At 33.3% G+C, this 19,759-nt stretch overlaps 1 protein-coding gene and 1 pseudogene across 1 annotated transcript; both read left to right on the top strand.

Moving 5' to 3' along the window:
- Positions 1 to 237: 237 nt before the first annotated feature.
- LOC114728939 (coatomer subunit beta'-2-like) lies at positions 238 to 5,861 on the top strand (annotated as a pseudogene).
- Positions 5,862 to 9,333: 3,472 nt separating this feature from the next.
- Positions 9,334 to 13,587, top strand: LOC114728938 (probable disease resistance protein At5g63020). Its single transcript, XM_028915886.1, has 3 exons — positions 9,334 to 9,576; positions 10,802 to 13,226; positions 13,517 to 13,587. The coding sequence occupies exons 1-3, from the start codon at positions 9,334 to 9,336 to the stop codon at positions 13,585 to 13,587; spliced, it is 2,739 nt and encodes a 912-aa protein (XP_028771719.1).
- The last annotated feature ends 6,172 nt before the right edge of the window (positions 13,588 to 19,759 follow it).

Raw genomic sequence — 19,759 nt, 5'->3', positions numbered from 1 at the left:
AACCATGGTTTGGAAAAAAATCTCCCAAACACCCTAATAAAAACAAAACCATGGTTTTGAGTCAAAACCATGGTTTTGGCTCCAAAACTATGGTTTTGGGAAAAGTAAAATTTTTTGCTTTTAGAAAAAAGAGGAAAGTATGAGAACTTATAGGATATGTATCTTATTGTTTTTTTTATAAACATATTTTTTATAAATATATTTAATCTATAGAATTTCAAACTTCTTCATCCACAGGGTTGTGCTTGGCTATGACGAGGAAACTATTATGGTCAAACTGGGCCGGGAAGAGCCTGTGGCCAGCATGGACACTAGTGGGAAAATTATTTGCGCTAAACACAATAAAATTGATACGGAGTTAAAGAGTGTGTAGGAGCAGATCTAGAGGTTTGGGTTCATTTTTACCCTAAACTTTTTCAGAATATGTGAAGAAAAATTAAAAAGCACGATTATTATGCTTACTTTATTTCTGATTTGATTTGTATGATTCAATATCACTTGAACTTAAAATTTTAGAATATTAAATTATATATGAAATCTTGTTTGCCTGAGTTAATTCACAGGAATCCTTGGAGTCATGCAATTCCCATTGATTTTAATGGTTCTGGTTTTTGCAGATGTAGTGATGTTGCATAAAGTCTGCGGCTTTGCATTGAGTCTTATGCAACCTGATTGCAAGAGTCCTTTAATTTGCCCTTTTCCCCCTTATGATTCATAGCAAGGAATAACTGCAAAATTGGGTCCATATATCACCAACCCATCTCCTTCTTTGACCCTGTTTCATTGACCTGGATTTTTCTTTTGAAGCCCAAGTGTTCTTTTGAAAAATTAGACCTTGTATCCTTCACTTTTTTTTTTTCTTTTAATGAAATGTTTGCCATTTCAAGTTTGAATACATTTGATACAGAGTTGTCTTTTGACTATGCAACATGAAGCTTCATTATGACTTAAATTGATTATTTTTACTTTCGATAAAACATACTTATTACGCTCTTGAAATGTTAGTTGGCTATGGAAAATTTTATCTCTGAGTGGCATACAATTACTTTGCTTCTCAGGTTACTAATGGAGAAAGATTAACTTTGGCTGTTAAGGAGTTGGGCACCTGTGATCTCTACCCACAATTGAGTAGGAATCATTATTTTATATTAGACTGCATTCTTTCGAGATGCTTCTCAGCTTTTTTTTAGAAAAAAAAATTAAAATCATCATTCTGTTATAAAATGACTTCAACGAATAATCAAGGAGTGATCAGAGGAGAATACAGAACTGTATTCTCTTAATTAGATACTAGTACAAGGGTGACGGCCTCTCTGTATAATTATTTCCTCGGACAGTTTTGTCTAGATCTATGGTATGAATGCCATCTGGGATTCTCGGTACAAGTAAGAATTGGTGCAACCATATACAGGCTATATTATTTGATGTTAGACATTGTACTTCAAGGGCGATGAAAGTGGTGTTGTGTTGACAGAAATGAGCTTTAGGTTGATTGCTTTTCATGTGCAGTTTCTCTGTGTATGTTGTGATTAACTTGTGATCCACTAATATCATTTCAGAGTTTAAGGAACAATCCAAATGGGAGGTTTGTTGTTGTATGTGGAGATGATGAGTATATTATATGCATTTCAATGGCATGGAGAAATAGGTCATTTGGTTCTGCACTGGAAATTGTTTGGTCTTCAGACGGAGAATATGCTGTCAGAGAAAGTACATCAAAGATAAAAATTTTCACAAAAAATTTCCAGGTTTGTGATTCCTTAAGTAAGATGGTAGGAACAAATAATTTGTTGCTAATTTCTAAAATGACGAAAGGAAACTAGATTCTTCAATTCCCGTGCTGCTTCCAATGAGGAGGTCTTGATAAAATTAAGCTGGCTATTTTTTATTTCAAGTGAACCATTATGGCTGAACAATATGACAAGCATGTCTGCTTCTGTTGCCAATGGTACCAGTACATTTCCTGTGGTGGTTTCAGCTCTTCGTTTTATTTGAAAATTTAAAGAGTAATCATGTCAGATATTTGCCAAATGAAACTTTTTTTTTTTTCGAATGAATTCCAGGAAAAGAAGAGTATTCAGCCAACTTTTTCTGCTGAACGAATATTTGGCGGGACCTTATTAGCAATGTGCTCAAATGATTTCATTTGCTTTTATGATTGGATTGAATGCAGGTTAATCTATAGCTTACATTATATGATGAACAATTTCTGTTTTGTTCCTCCCTTCTTCTATTTATAGTTTTATTTTGTTTGTTTATTTTCTGGTGACAGAACGTCTACTGGGCTGACAGTGGTGATCTAATGACAATTGCTAGTAATACATCATTCTACATTCTGAACTACAATGTGAGGATTATGATAATCTGATTACTTAATTATTTTATTATGATAGCTTCCTTTCTTTGAAGAACATTGTCCCAATATATTTGGAATACTTTGACACAAGGCACTATAAACATGGTAACATTCAACATTGCAGCGTGATATAGTTGCCTCATATTTGGATGGTGGAAGACCTGTCGACGAGCTAGGGGGCAAGATGCATTTGAGCTCCTTCATGAAATAAACGAACGAGTTAGGACAGGCACCTGGGTTGGAGATTGTTTTATTTACAGCAATTCCTCTTGGAGGCTTAATTACTGTGTTGGCTACGAGGTATTAAGTTTTTGCCCCTTCTATGCTTGAAAGAAGTGCATGTCTTCGTTTGAAACTTCATGAATCTTATTAAGCCTTTGTGTTTAAAATTATGAATTAGGTTACTACAATCTTTCACTTAGATCGCCCTTTGTACTTGTTGGGATATCTTGCTAGCCAAAGTCGGGTCTATCTGATAGACAAAGAGTTCAAGTTAGTTCACCGTTTTTCTTTTTTCTGTTTTGTTATTTAGAGGCACAGCTAGCAGCGATATTGACTATTGCTACTTATTTTTTATTTTCTCTAGCGTCATGGCATACACATTGCTTTTGAGCTTGATTGAGTACAGGACTCTTGTAATGATTGGTGATATGATTTGAGTAGAGCCATTGAAGTTCTTCCTTCAATTTCGAAAGAGCACCATAGTAGTTTTTTTTTTTTGGTGTTGCTGGGGGATAAACAATTTCCATTTTTGTCTGTGTGAGAAATTACATTGATTTAGGAAAAGAAAAACGCTTTAAGTAACACAATCTTGCTTCATAGAACTATGTAAAAGCAAATAATGACAAAACAACGCTTTACGCTTCACTTTCTGCAACTCAGTGCAGACATTCTCAATTTTTGCCCCCCTTAAAAGTCTTTTGAGCAACATGGATGTACATGCTAATCCCCTAAGTACATTTCCCACATTGCTAGAAACTGCAAGTGCATGTTATGTGTGATTGCAAAAATTTTGACCCAAGTAATACTGTTTTCTCATTAATAGAAACGTCTCTTATGTGAATATGTAGTATCAATTCTGTACATTATCATATTTTTGCTTTCCATGCTTTAATGATTCCAAACCTCGATAACAAGCTTGTATAATCTGCTGCTACATTTTCCTTACTTTCATGCAAAATAATGTTGTATATGCCACACGGTCCTTATTATTTCCACAGAGGATGCTCTTGAAGTGGCAACTCATCCTGACTACAGATTTGAATTAGCCATGCAGCTCGGGAGACTGGAGGTGGCAAAGGTAAGTTCATGTAATATGCATACAATCATATTATCTATAAACATGCAAAATTGTTAAGTTGGGTACTAGATTTGCTTGCTTTCATGGAAGAAATCAGTTTATATTTTGATTAATATAACTCTCATATTCTTTTTGTAGAGTACTGCAGGAGAAGTGCAAAGTGAGTCTAAATGGAAGCAGCTGGTAGAGTTGGCTATGTTTGCTGGAAAGGTGTTTTTTTAGTGAAAAGAGTTGGCACTGTTTTATCTCCAATGCTTGGGTAAACTGCATTTTTAAGGCCTTGTTTGTTTAATGCGGCATTGTGAGAAGTGATCTATTGCCTAGGGATTTTATAAAAAGCAAACTATTTTGCACTTGGTTTTAATCATTAAAAAATGATTTATGATTTGTAATTTTCAGATTTTATGATATCTTCGTCTCTTTCTGTTTGTGGAAATGATTTAGCATTTAGTGATTTTCAAATTTTATCATATCTTTGTATTTTCATGAACTTTCCCTCCCATTTACTATATCTGATTATTTTCAGAACCTACTCAAGGTAGCTGCGCAAAATAACCAAAAACAAGCGCTTTTTTTTTTTTTGTTTTAGAGATTCTGGCTACTTCTAAAAGCTTAAACAAGCATTATTAGATTTTAGAAAAGTGATCCTCTCTTAAAAAGGTTCAAACAAATTCAGTTTTTATAATGTGCTTCTGAACATTATGATGCCTCTGTATGCCTTATTGAGCCTTCTAGGCTATAAGAAGTTACAGAGCAAGCAGTTAGGACCAAATGAAGGTAGTTTGGGTGAAATTTCTATTGACAAGTTGTGTTCAGATGCTTTAGTTTTAGATCTCATTCTAATGTATAATTAACATGTATGATCCTTGTTGGGAATTTCAGTTTTACCGCAACTCACTGTATTTTATGGTCTTGCAGTTAGAAATGGCTGAAGAATGTTCAGGGAATGCAATGGACTTGAGTGGATTGTTACTGCTACATTCTTCTTTAGGAGATGCTGAGGGAATATCAAATCTTGCAACCCGTGCTAAAGAGCGAGGGAAGAACAATGTCGCATTCCTTTGCGTGTTCATGTTGGGTAAACTTGAAGACTGCCTTCAACTGTTGGTAGAGAGGTAATCTTCTTTAGTTATGCCGTTTTGCTTCCATAAAGCAGTAACACAAGTAAGAAATAGGTTGGACTAAAATTTGGTTTTACATAACTCTCTTGTGCCTTTGCAGCAATCGGATTCCTGAAGCTGCTTTAATGGCACGGTCTTATCTCCCAAGCAAGGTCTCAGAGATTTTAGCAATTTGGAGAAAAGATCTCCATAGGGTAATTCTACTTCAAATGTATCATACTTTTAGTGCACTAAGACTGCCTGGATGACATTTGTTATTGTGTGTAGAATTTATTCTCAGGCACCCTTACAAGGAGGCTTGTCATCTTAACGGAAGAATTGATTAAAGATAACTAATGTATTTCATAGGTATATATGTCAATGCTTTCATCGCAGGTTAGCCGTTAGCCCCAAAGCTGCCGAGTCATTGGCTGATCTTGAAGAGTTTCCTAATTTGTTTGAAGATTGGCAAGTTGCGATTGCTGTTGAAGCTAAAGCTGTAGGGACAAGGTTAGAATGTGAGAGTGCTCAATTTCAATGTTTTGTTTGTGTTACCTCTCATTCAAAGCATTTCAGAATAATAAGAACTACATTGAATCTTTCTTTGTATTTTCTTTTCCTGGTATATGAGGGGCGATTACCCTCTTGCAGAGTATGCCAAACATGCTCGAAAGTCATGTCTTACCCTTGTCAACGCTTTCAGAAGCATGCAGGTTGAAGAAGGGGAAGAGCTTCGTGAGAATGGAGATTCTAATCATGAGGTATGCTATTTAAAGATATAACCTCACATGAATCAGTTCACAAAAATAAAATAAAATTCATGAACCAGATAAGAGGTGTTTCTTTCTGTTTTTTATTTTTGTTGTGTAAAACTGTAGATTTCCAAAAATGTTAAGAGTTGGCCTTAGAGTGTTGTTTTGTGTAATTAGTTGCCATTTTGTTGCAGTTGATTGAACAGAATGAAGAAGAGCTCAACGCAGAGGAAAAGTAGGAGGAACAGAATGGAGAGGAGGCAGTTGTGGTGGATGCTGATTCTTCAGATGGTGCAGTACTCGTCAATGGCAACGGGGCTGATGAAGAGTGGGGAACCACTACTCAACTATAAATAACTCTGATTTGATTTTTCATAAATTTTTGCAACTATTTGGCTTGGGATAAGGAACAGTTGGCTGCTAAATGTGCATTACTGCATTTAATCAAAAACTTTTTGAGGGTAATCAACCAACTGGATTTGACTGATGCTAAATATTTTTTTGTAGATCTAGCTGCTCTCTAAGATCAGGTTTAAATCAAGATATTTCCGTGGTTAGAAATTATATCTTCAAAAAGTTTTTAATCGGGCTTTGACTAACTTTTTATAGTCCACTCAAGTGCTTTTCTCTGCCTTGATCATATTGTACATTCATGAAACTCTGGATCCATCCATAATAATTCTGTCATCATTTAGTTAAATTAAATTTCTCCTGAACAGGCCTTTTATTTTCTTCCCTAACTGCTTGCTACTGTTACCTTTATAGCGTCTTGTAATCCACTCATTAGATTATTGACCTTTAAACGATGTTTATTTATCATAAAGGCATACCTATTTCTATTTTAATAGGGAAGGATTCGTTGCTTCTTCAGTCTTAACTTTGTTTTCTCTTTTGTTGACAGTGCTCACTCCACATCACTAGGTCTCATCAAGACAATCGGTTCCAGCTATAGTGGATGTATATGAGGTAAGAATAAGATAAAACACTATATTGGATTCCACTTGAATATCCTGATCATGCATCTTTGTATTCATTGAAAAAATTTCAGCCAGGATCTGGTACTGCTTGCTTACCTAACACGGAGAGTCTTAAATATGTTTTCATCAACTAAAAAGGACTCCAACTTCAATAAAATAATAATGGATCATAATATGTAATCGTATTGTTTTGTCTCACTGGAATATATTACTATGTGCTGGTCAATATTTAATATATTACCTTCAGTCTTTAATATAAAATCCATTTTAATGAAGAAATTAACTTACAAAGTAGATCTTATATAAATGAGTCTTACGTTTAGGACAAAAAAAATAGAACATATGGATATAGTCCTTGACAACACTACATCATTGCATTTGTGTATCGAGCTGATATATGCATTGCGTGTCTTTAGATGGCTACGTGGAACTCAAATGATTTTTTTTGTCAGTTTCCATTATCATTTTTGTTTAATTGAATTTAAATATGCAGGTTTCAGTCACGGAGGCCAATGTTGAGATTGTGGAGATCGATTGTTCTCATTTCCTGGTAGAATGCCGACTTTGGTCATCTTGATTGTGGTATAACGGTATACCAGTATAGCATAGGGTCAGTTTACAATTTACATTTTGTAATCTTACATATAGCATTCTTCTGAGGATTCTCACCTCGATAGGCTTGTCCCATTTTGAAAGTAGAAAACTGAGCTAATGATATGATTGATCGTTTAAATTCTAGGTGGTAATATTGGTACTAAAAATGTTGATTATTGATATTCTTTTTGGATTGAAACTCGAACCTTTTACAGTAAAAAATAAAGATTCTTTCCCAGAATCTTGTTTCCGTTGAGATTTGTTCAAGCTCTTCAAACCGTATCATGTCTTTCTAATAATACATAGTAAGATAATTTTGTTTCCCACCCTTCTTTTTTCGTTTCTAAGTTAATTTCTTGCTTTTGTAATTCAGCCGTGTTTCCTGTTTCCAATAATTTATGCATACTTTGATGTGGACCGTTGCATGAAAGATGAAATTTCCTAACTCTTAATTGATTTGCCCATTTTTCACCCCTCTCTCACTCAACATTTTGCATGCGGCAGCGCTTGCTTGGTTCATCAGTTTTATAATACAGGGAGAATTTCAATAAACCTCCTCAATAGTCAATTAATATCAATCAAACCCCCCTCTCAAAACTTTGAAATATCACTGTACCCCCTTGACTAAAATTTTATGTCTAAAAAGACGAAAGTATCCTTACTTTATTGTCCTGTTTGGAAGATTCTTGTCATCTAACCATACTTCAAAGTGTGGCTATCATTGGTCACCATGATTATATATGAAAATGCATCTAGTTATCTACTTTTCTAGTCCTTAAGACATATTTAACTAATTTGAGTAGATTAAGGATGTTAGTTAAATTAGTTAACATGATTTTTTTTTTCAAAACACCATAATCATTTTCTTTAATTCTCTTCCTTCCTCTCCTACCTAATTATTGTTGAGGGAGTATTGATAGAGTTAACTTGAGAAAAATTGGTAAACATGTAAAATAGATCTTATTTATATGATCAATAGTAACTCTCAAATTAAGTCATATATTAAAGATCAAAGGAGTACTAAAGAAATATTCAATTAGAAATGACAGAGTTAGATTTCTAACTGAAGAATTTTAATTGGTGCAGATAGGACATTTAAGTTTGAAATATAACTTTTAATTTGCAATTGGGAATCCTATTTTCAAATGGCTCAATATTTTTTAAAAAATTTTTAAGCATCCAATTGTCATTAATTTATTCTTTCAAGATTTAAATGTCATTCTTTCCAAAATAATATATTACTACCTCTGATTTTTAATATAAGACTTAATTAACTAATTTGGAGAAATTAAGAAAGTTACTACTTTACTTAATTATAGCATATGTTATATGATCCTTTTAAAATTCTTATCTGTGTTATTATATTGTATATCAATTTATAAGTGAGGCAAATTAATTAGAAAAATAATAACTACAAATAATTCAAAATAATTTAGTAACCTTTTTAATTTCTTCAAATTAGTTAACTAAGTCTTATATTAAAAGTTGGAAGTAGTATGATTCTCGTCTCTTAAATTGAGTCAAATGATTATCAATCCATTACCAATAATAGAGTGGGAATATCTTTAACTTAATTATTTATCTCAATATTTAGAGCTGAAAAGCTTAGAAGTATATTATATATATACATATATATATGTAACAATTAACAATGCCTTTCGATATCGTTGGCAAAGAATAAAAACAATGCCTTCTATATCATTGGTCCGTCTCCGTGCAAATTAAAAATTCTGATTCTTGACCTGATCTGAGCAGCAAAACTTCAAATTAAGAATCAAGCACTAATCAAAACTTAAAACCATAGAAAACGTACTTTTCACATTTCAAAACAAAAAGATTCATTGCTCCAACTCGAGAACGGTGATCTTTATTCCTGACTTGTTCATTCATGTGAGAAAAGACAAAAGCAAAAGAAAGAAATCAAAGCAGCAATAAGAATAAATCATTGTCTATCTCGAAGAAAAATAAGGATCAAGTAAGGAATAAGATGCTGCAATTTACTTTTCAAAATTAAAGAAATAAAAGGATTATCATCATCATTTCAAATCCTATCCATTTGCATCATCGACTGTCTCATGCAAACTCATAAATATTGCAATCTCTTGGTGTATGAGGTAAGCCCAAACATGTGGGGTTCTTTCATTTTGAGGGAAAAATATTTATTGAAAAGAATTTTAACTTTAGCATTTTTCTGTTTGATTTTGGATGAACGCGAGCTTAGCATCGTCTGAAAGATCAAAAGTGAGAAGCAAATATGGAGAAAGTGGGAGATATCATATGGGATATTGCAAAGTATTTGTGTGGTTGCGCCAAACAAGAAGCTGGGTTTATTTGTGAGTTGGAAGAGAATCTGCAATCTCTGAAAAGTAAATGGGAAGAGCTTGAAGCTAAAAAGAAGGATGTGGAAAAACGAATTGAAAAAGCTGAGCGCACTGAAGAGGGGAAAAAGACACATGAAGTCGATCTTTGGCTCCAACGTATCCACAACATTCAGAAGGTACGAACTCTTCATTTTACATTTATTCTTTTTTTTTCTTTATTTAGTATGTGGTGTTTTTATTTGCTTTAATTTTTTTTGTTCATGAATTAGATAATTTCCATATTCAGCTATCAATGATGTTGTTAATTACGTAATTCCTTAGCCTAGTAATTTATGATAATTTTATTTAAATGTGTTAGTTCAAACCCATCTAATTAAGCACATTTAAAATTTTTCGGATAAGTGTGAAACTCATATTATATTGAATTTATTTGAAATTTTATCACAGTATAAAAACGGAACTAATTTCAGTGCTCATCAAAGTGGTGAGTACCCCAAGCTCATTATATCTGGACAATCTAGGTACAATTTAGATGATACAGATTTAATTTATTTTTTATTTTTTAAATAATTATTTTAATGGGTATATGATGTAAAATAAAGATGATATCTTTCTTAAGACCATAATTAAGTAAACAAAATTACCTTATATTAGCATAATTAAAACTTAATTTGAAAGCGTGCATATTGCGTATATAAAAAATTGATTTATCAGTATCCATATTACAAGTTGTCCAATTATTTAGTTAAAAGAAAAGTACGTAGAAATAAATATATGGAGGGAGGGAGCGCAGAGAGAGAGAAAGCGTACTTTTGTTGCTCATATGAGGTGGAAGCTTTTTCTTAGAAGGAGAAAACCAACATTAGTAGAATGTTAATTGAAAGGCGACATTACTCTACTTTTTTTGTGATCTAAAATATTTTAGGATATTTAGTATACTGAATACACTTTATAAAATATTTTAGGGTATTAAATATATTTTAACCCTAATAAAAATACAATCTCTTCTACCTCTACTATCATTTTGTTGAACAGAAAAATAATAAAATATTAAACTGATTTTTTTTTTTACAAAACATATTTTATTTTTTTATCGTTCAAAAACCATTTTCAAATATGTATTTTATTTTTCGTTTTTAAAATTATAAAAGAAAAGAAGCTGTTTTGCCAAAATGAAACCAAGCAACCCCAACCAAAATCTTTAACAATATCGTTCAGCTTTTTCGGTCAAAAAAACTGTCATTCATATTTGGCCAAAAAAATTCATTCATTTATATTAAGATATGTAATTTCTTATCCCGATATCAAAACTTGATATGAAAGTGTACTTAACTGGTTCATGTAAAGATTCAGAAAAACAGGGGAAAAGAAATATCAACCTAAATGATTTTGTATTCACAGGAAGTAGAAGATAATCTAGATCAAGGAGCCCAAGAAATCCAAAACAAATGCCTAAGTAAATGTTGTCCCAAGAATTGCAAGTCAAGCTACAAGGTGGGAAAGAAGGTTGCCAAGATGCTCACTGAAGTAGCTGATCTAACAACCCAGGGACAGAGGTTTGGTAAGGATTATCAAATTACTCACAAGCCACCATGTAAAGGAATTGGTCAAATACCTGTTGATAAGACAGTGGGGCAAGATTTGATATTTCATCAGGTATGGAGTAGTATTGAAGCAAATAATGTTGGTGTCATAGGTTTATGGGGAACTGGAGGGATTGGAAAGACCAACTTACTGAAGAAAATTAGCAATGAACTTGGGGAGAGAAAGCCCGATTTTCTTGTGATTTGGGTGGTGGTATCCAAAGAGCTTAACTTGGATGCAATCATGGACAATATAAGAAAATCAGTAGGAATTGGAAATGCTACTTGGAGTTCTTGCAATAATCAAGAAGAAAAATCTTCAAAGATTTTGGGTGTGTTGAAGCAGATAAAATTTGCTTTATTACTGGATGATGTGTGGAAGGGATTGGACTTGAATTTGGTGGGGGTGCCACATCCAGAAGATTCAAACTTTGAGTGCAAAGTGTTGTTCACAACACGAGTGGAGGATGTGTGTGAAAAAATGCAAGCTCAAGAGTCATTCAAAGTGGACTTTTTGAATGAAAAAGAAGCTTTGGAGTTATTTTATATGAAAGTTGGTGAGAAGACTTTAAACTCACACCCTAGGATCAAAGTCTTAGCAAAAGAAATGGCAGCAGAGTGTAGAGGGCTGCCGCTTGCGTTAACTGTGCTAGGAAGTGCCATGGCTGGTGTGAAAGATGTTAAAGCATGGGAGTCCTCAAAAAATAAGTTGACAAGTTCTCCATGGACCACTACAGATTTGGAGACAAAAGTTTTTTCCACCCTCAAGTTGAGCTATGATCAGTTGCCAGATGATACTCATAGAAACTGTTTCTTGTATTGTGCATTATATCCAGAAGACTATGAGATTTGGGTCACTGATATCATTGATAAATGGATAGGGGAGGGGTTTATTTGTAGAGATATGACAAAAAGCATACAAGACATTCGCAATGATGGTCAATCTGTGATTGCAAAGTTGAAGCTTTGTTGCTTGTTGGAGAGTGTTGAAGATGATGTTGTTTTGCGTCGTTCATTTAAGATGCATGATATGATTCGAGAGATGGCATTGTGGTTATCTTGTGACCAAAATAAAAGAATTAAAAGGGTTCTTGTACAAGAAGATGCGATAACAACATCCCGTGATAATGTTGAAAAACAGAAAATTGTTGAGAGGATTTCAATTATGAACAGGGAAGCACAACATGTATCACCTGTAACTTATCCCAATTTAGTAACATTATTGTTGAGGCGTTGTGGTATACAACATTTGCAAAACCTCAAATGCATGAGCAAATTAAAGGTGTTAGAATTACGTTGTCCTGATATACGTGAACTTGCAGAAATTGGTGAGTTGGTTCTATTGGAATATCTTTGTTTAAACATAGATGGATCTGAGTGTCCCAAGGAATTGAAGTATTTGAAGAATTTGAAGAATTTGAAGGTTCTCAATTTGTTCTTGAGAGATGGTGATATTGCAAGTATTCTATTGGGAGTGATATCAAGTCTTCAACAATTAAGAGTGTTGAGAGTTGCTTGCCGGCGGGGAGTTAGAGAAAATAGCGAAGCAGAGGGAGAATTCCTGGAGGAGGTGGAATCTTTGCCAAAAATTGAGGAAATAAAGGTTGCAATAGAAACAGAAAAAGGCCTCAACAAGTTACTTCAGTCAGGCAAATTGCAAGATTGTATATATGCTTTTCGCCTGCGTGATTTGGACACCATTGAGATGCCTTTATTATTGGCATGCGTTTCAAAAATGAATCACCTCCAACAATTGGGTCTGTTTGAATTATCTGGTTTGAAAGATTATTCTGGTATTTATGATGACACTTGTTGTCTAAGCATGCTTCAAAGCGTGATTATCTCTGGTTGTGATTCCTTAACACATGTCACATGGCTCAAGCATGCTCCACAGCTTCAACTACTTGTCATTGTCTACTGCTCATCAGTGGAGGAAGTGATAAAGGAAGATGAGAATGAGGATTCTTCTTATGTATTCTCTTCTCTTGTAAACCTATATCTGTATGGAATGCCAAAGCTTCAGAGCATCCATAAGACCGCCTTGTCTTTTCCTTCCCTAAAAACCATCACTATAGGACTATGTCCAAATCTGAAAAGGCTACCACTTCATTCCAATTCTGCCAGACAACTAATTATCCGCGGACAGAAAGATTGGTGGAACAGTTTGGAATGGGACGCCAAACACAATTTCCAATCAAAATTTCAGCCCTTCAGGTCGGATGACGTCAACATGGATTTTCAAGGTAAAACACATTGGTAACATCAACGCACACATTATTCTTTACCGTTCTTTTAATTTTTATGACGTAATATAATTTTACGCTTTATAGATATAAAACATAAGCATATTGCTTTTGACATATGTCAAAATGCTGGCCCAGCCCTATGCTTTATTTACTGAATGCTGAAGGGTAGCCATGTCATCGTGTGATCATGTATGGGTGCAAATGTTTGAGTGTGATTCCTTCATCTCTTTTCTCTTCAAGAAATTATTTATTGTTTCTTCAGTTAATTGGCTTTTTATAATTTGCAGATCTGTTTACTGCGGTGGGATTGGATTTCCTCGTTGGTCCTTACAGCGCCTCTGATTTCTTGAAAGGTTGATTAGCTTCTTTTTAAAATAAATTAAAGGACCACCAAACATGGCGTGTGTACTATTACTTTTGTATTTTTATTGTACTTTCCTGTTTGTGTAAACTCTTTGATTCACCATTACACCCTTCTGTACGTACAGAGATCATTGGTCAATAATCTATTTTGCGTTTTTCCTTTTCTTCTGGGTTATAATAAGACTCTGAATATTGATCAACAATTCACTGAAATTATTCGCATTTTGAAAACATCTCTTTTTTGAAAATTAAAAAGGCGAAAACGCCAGCCTCAGAGGAAAAATCATACAATAAGAAACATAATAATTCAAGCTTAGATCTTACCCATTAATTCAATAAATTAAGATTTTTGACCAATCTAACAGTGAAAGAATCTAAGCTACGTGGTTTGGGAATTTAAGAACTCGTATTCATATTTTAACGTAAAATTATATGTTACGTAATAATTATTTATATAAATAATATGTAATAACAAGGAAACGAAATATTTATTTTTCAATCAAAATATCTTTCGTAAAATTAATTTTAATATTCCTTTAACAACTAAATATTAGCATTAATAAAATTAATTCTTTTAATTATGATAGGGCCAGATGTTTCAAGAACTCATTATAAACAGCTAATTATGTAGTTTTTCCAAACTTGAGTCGGATAATTTGGAACAAAGAAATGACTTGAGTCGGATAATGATCATTGCAAACCATAACTAGTTGCAACTATTTGTAATTATCTGGAAATTTAACAAAGAAAAATGATTTAAATTAATACATAATTGATTACAATATTTCTATTACTAAGTGCTAATTAAAAATTATGATGGATGACCAGTTCATTTGTGTGAGGATCAAGAGACCAAAGCAACTCAAAAGTGAAGGTAAGAATTGAACTCTGACCAACTTTCATTTTTTAGGACAAGTTAATTTCAAATCTTGTAAAGGTGCGCCAGACGAATCATGAATATATGTTACTTTTTTATATTCTTTTTATTAGTTACAGATAATTGAATTATTATTTTAACTAAAAAGTAAGTTAAAATTAGTTAAATGAATATACGTAAGAAGTGTATTTTTTTAATAAATATACCCTTATTTATAGAAAGGATGAGTGGGAAAAGGAGATCAGAAAGGCATATAATTTAATTAGTTGGGAACAGAAAGGCATATAATTTAATTAATTGGGGATGTAAATGAAAAAAAAAGGGGAAATTGCAAAAAAGACCTTGGAATTGCAAAAACGCAGATAGGACCCTTGACAACTTCACTTTGGGTTTTGACAACTTCAGGGCATATTATTCTTGTCAAAACCCAAAGTGAAGTTGTCAAGGGTCCCTATCTACGTTTTTGCAATTCCAAAGTCTTTTTTTGCAATTTTCCCAAAAAAAAATGTATGCAAAAAAAATTAATTTATAAAAAAAATTTTAAAATGCTCCAGCTTATAATTTTTTAGGTGTGATCGTCATTTAGGAATTATGAATACCAGCAAGCTTGGCATTTATGCACGTACAATAGTAAAGGCGAACTTCCTAATACAAAACCAAAACCAAAACCAAGTATTAATTCATAGTTAATTACTTAAAACACTAGGAAATTAATGAAGCATAGTAATAGCAAAAAAATCAAAAATCCAACTAGATTTCAAATAAGTGAAAAAATATGCAGTCAAATATGTTCAAAGGCCTAGCAAGCCCAAATTAAAGGAGCCCCTAAACTCAAAAGAAGACCATTGCATTCCAAGCCTTAGTATCTGCTGCCCAATATATGACTATAAGCAAATACCAAAACCAAAACATATCCTAAAACAAATCCAAAACCAAACCAAAACATATCAATTGATGAGGAGTTTTATTTTAGGATTCCTTTCTGTATTATTATAGCATTATATTAATGTGTTTGTACGACTTTTAGAACAAATTGAGGGCTTATTTATGTGTGTGTTTTCTGTTGGCACTGAATCTAAAGTGAGACGCATTATTCATTTAATTTCTTATAAATCGTACAGATTTCAATAGATTTTGAATGATATTTTCATATTGATGATTCATTTCTGTTTATTAATGAGTTTCTCAATCTTGATCCTGCTGCCTTATTTCTTCTTCTTTTAGTTTAGGCTGCCAGTATTATCCAGCCATTATTTTATTTGCCAATTAATTACCATCCTTCTGCTTTCAGTTCCGTGTAGTTAATTGCTTAAGGTCAATAGTCTTTTGTTCTATCTAAAACTGTTTCAACTTGCAAGTCTCTTGCTCGGTGATATTGTATATTGGGGTCCATTTGTTTTTCCTGCTTCCAATTTGTTTTTCCTGCTTTATTCTGCCAAGTATATTGGGGTCCAATTTGTTTTTCCTGCTTTATTCTGCCAAGAATGGTGGTATGTTTCTACTTATTTATTAATGGATGCGCTTCTAACAATTTTTCAGAAAGGACAAAAAAGTGGACCGGACACTAAATTGGTCAAGGTAATGATTCAAAGGTCAATGGGTCAAATTAGGATTAACTCGGGATCAAACCAATTATATTAAAATAGTATAATTTAATTAAAAATACAAAATACAACAATATTAATAATCATTATAACAAGATACAAGTAAATGCAACAATAGTTTGATTGTAACAATAATAAAGTATAACAACATTAAGATTGTTCATCTTTACCATTCTTCAATAACTAAAATTAATAATCATTGATGCCAAATCATCATTAAAGTTCATTTAAATATATAGTATTGAGATATTAGAAGTTGAATGAGAAAAAATGGAACAAATAGCGACATAATCATTCAAATCAGTTCAACCCAATTTTTACATGTTTAACCAAGTGGATATTGGTTTACTCCATAACTAGTTTAACACTTAAACCAAATCAGACCACAAGCCGTAGGTCCGGTCCTCTCTTTTTCCCTTTATTTTTTCCCTTTAGAATTAGTGCTTGTATATATTGGTCCCCATGTCTAATATATGGAATTTTTAGCTTGCACAATACTCAAAATTAATGCTTTTCTTGCCTTATTTGTTTTCATCTTGGGATGCCTAATCACTGATTTCTTGACTTTTGCTTTTTGTATCTGAATATTGACAGCAAGGAATTTAGCGCAAATAACACTAATAATAACTAGTAGAAGCCACCACGGCGAACTAGTGAGACATTATATTCGTGTGCCTAAATATTATTTACAATAATCATTATTGTCAATGTTTTGTAATGTTGTACTGGTTGACTGACTATCTAAGTTATATGATTTTTAATTAAAACTAATTAATTTTCTTTTTTTCTTTTATTTCATTTCCCCATTTGATTGAGTGGACTTTAATTCACAATAGTTATTTTAATTTTAACTGTAGAGAGGGACTCGATGATATCATATATAAATGTATATTATAGACTTTTGAGAAAGAAATTTAAAAAGTTACAAATATTTGATTTGGACAATTATAAATTGATGAATTTTAACTGCAGATAGGGCATTTAAGTTTGAAGTACAACTTCTAATGTGCAATTGGTAATCCTATTTGCAAATGTCTCAATATTTTTTCAGAAAATTTTTCTCCGAGGAGCCAATTATCATTAATTTATTCTTTTAGGATTTAAATGTCATTCTTTCAAAAATAATATATTGTGATTCTAGTCTTTTAGGTCAAGTCAAATGATTATCAATCCATGACCAATAACAGAGTGAGACTCTTTTTAATTTAATTATTTATCTAATGTTTAGCGGTAAAAGCCTTAGCCGCCTATTATATGTATGTATGTAACACCTAGCAATATAAGATTTGATCCAGCAGCAAAACTTCAAATTAAGAACCAAACTCTTACCAAAACTTGAAGCCATAGAAAACACGTAATTTTCACATTTCAAAACAAAAAATATTCATTGCTTCATTGCCAACTTGAGAATGACGATCTTTTGTATGATGATTCTTAAAAATAAATAAATGTCCATCTCATCAAAGAAAAATAAAGATCAAGTAAGACATTAGATGCTTCAATTTACTTTTCAAAATTAAAGAAATAAAAGATCATCATCCTCATTTCAAATCCTACCAATTTGCATCATCGACTATCTCATGCGAACTCATAAAATATTACAATCTCTTGGTGTACGAGGTAAGCCCAAACTATCAGACATGTGCTATTCTTTTGTTCTGAAGGAAAAAACACACACACACGGAGAAATGACAAAATATTTATGAAAAAACTCTAACTTTAACATTTTGCTGTTTGATTTTGGTTTAAATGCAAGTTTAACTTGCACCGTTTGAAAGATCGAAAGTGAGAGAAGCTGATATATATGGAGAAACTGGGAGATATCATATAGGATATAACAACGAATTTGTGTGTTTGCGTCAAACAAGAAGCTGAGTTTATTTATGAGTTTGAAGAGAATATGCAATCTTTGAATGATAAATGGAAAAGGCTTGAAGCTATGAAGAAGAACGTGGAAGCTCAAATTGAAGAAGCTGAGAGTAGTAGAGGGGGAAAGGACACATGAAGTTGGTGTTGGCTCCAAAGCATCCAAAATATTCAAGAGGTACTCTTCAATTAATACATCTATTCTCTCCCTGTCTCTTTTTTCCTCGTATTTATTATGTGGTATTTTAATTTATTTGATTTTTTCTGTTCATGAATGAGATAATCTCCAAATTCAACATCAATAATGTTAATTAAGTAATTCAAGTTTTAAATACTTTGCCCAGTAGTTTCTCATGAGTTAATTTAAAGCTGTTAATTGGTCATTTTGAAAAAAAAAGAAAATGTTGCTCAGACCAAGCTAAGCGCTTCTAAAAATTTTGGATGTGTGAAATCTATATTATATTGAATTTATTTGAAACTTCATCACAATATAAAAATATTATGCTCACAGCTACGTGTCCTCTAATCAGGTGTACATATTTTTCTAATTAAATTTATCTCTATGTTTCTTTTAGCTGAAAAATTGGGCAGCTTGTAAAATGGATGCTGATAAATTAATTAAATAAAGTTTTTATGCATGCGATATTGCCTCTTTTCTTTTATGAGAAAAGGAAAACTACAAACAACTAAGGACTGACAACAGTATGAAAAGAAGCTCCAGCCCTATCCCTCTGTAGCAAATGGTGACAGGACGATGGAGGCTCAAACAGGATCACTAAATTGGCAGCTAGGATTTGAGCTTCGTTAGCGATGACATCAACAACTATGTTTGCCTCCCGATCACAGTAAGCAAGCATCACATCCCACGACCAAGTTAGCATGCTCTGAATTTCAGTCAATAGGCTAAAATTTGGGTGATCCTGCAAAAAACCTGTACTAAGTTCAGCAGCTCATGCTAGTCACTTTCAATAGTAAGGGAGCGCCAACCCCACTCCCAAGCAAGCTTGAGGGCCCATAGAACTCCCCATTCCTCAGCTGGAAAACAAGAGCCAACTCTGAACTTATACATGAAGTCATGAACAAACTTCCCAGAGGCATTACGAGCAAGGCCTCCACAAGAGCAAGTACCTGAGGTAGCACTAAAGGACTCATCCGTGTTAAACGTAAAGGTACCTTCCATAGGCGGAGCCCAACGAAACTCACCTCGCACTGCATCCTTGCATGAAACCAGATCAACGAATCCCCACGAGAGAACAACCTTAGACCGTTCAATGATTTCTGCATAGGAAGCAGAAGTTCCATTGAAAATATGATCATTTCGTGCAAGCCAGAGATGTCTACTCATCACCGCAAACCACCAGCTCCACTTGAGACCATGGAGTTTAACCGAAGATCTGAGATTCCAGGTTAGCCATTCAAAAGATTTTTCAGGTGCAAAGAAGTACGACTGCATGCATTGAGGAATGAACGAACACCACAAATGTTTCAGCACTCGACAGTCCTGGACAGAATGTATCACAGATTCTTGAACAGACCCGCAGATACTACACAAGCTGGTATCATGAAGACCTCAGCGGATCCTGGTTTCATTTATAAGAAGGCGATCATCAACACATAACCACATAAAAGAACGATAACGCTGTGGGACTTTAAGCTTCCATAGCAGTCTCCAAATGCTACGGTGAATCAAGATGCTCCGTCCACTAATGTGATCATAGGCCGACTTAACCAAGAAGGACCCATTAAAAGACCATCGCCAAACCAGGTTATCTACCTGACCACCATGACACTGCACCTTAGCAATAGCTTCAACGACATAA

This window comes from Neltuma alba, unplaced genomic scaffold (assembly GCF_004799145.2).
Source record: "Neltuma alba isolate B1F8T4 unplaced genomic scaffold, ASM479914v2 tig00012583_pilon, whole genome shotgun sequence".
In the NCBI taxonomy this organism is placed as follows: Eukaryota; Viridiplantae; Streptophyta; class Magnoliopsida; order Fabales; family Fabaceae; genus Neltuma; species Neltuma alba.
The sequence above is the reverse complement of the archived record's forward strand: the minus strand, read 5'-3'. Positions and strand labels throughout refer to the sequence as shown.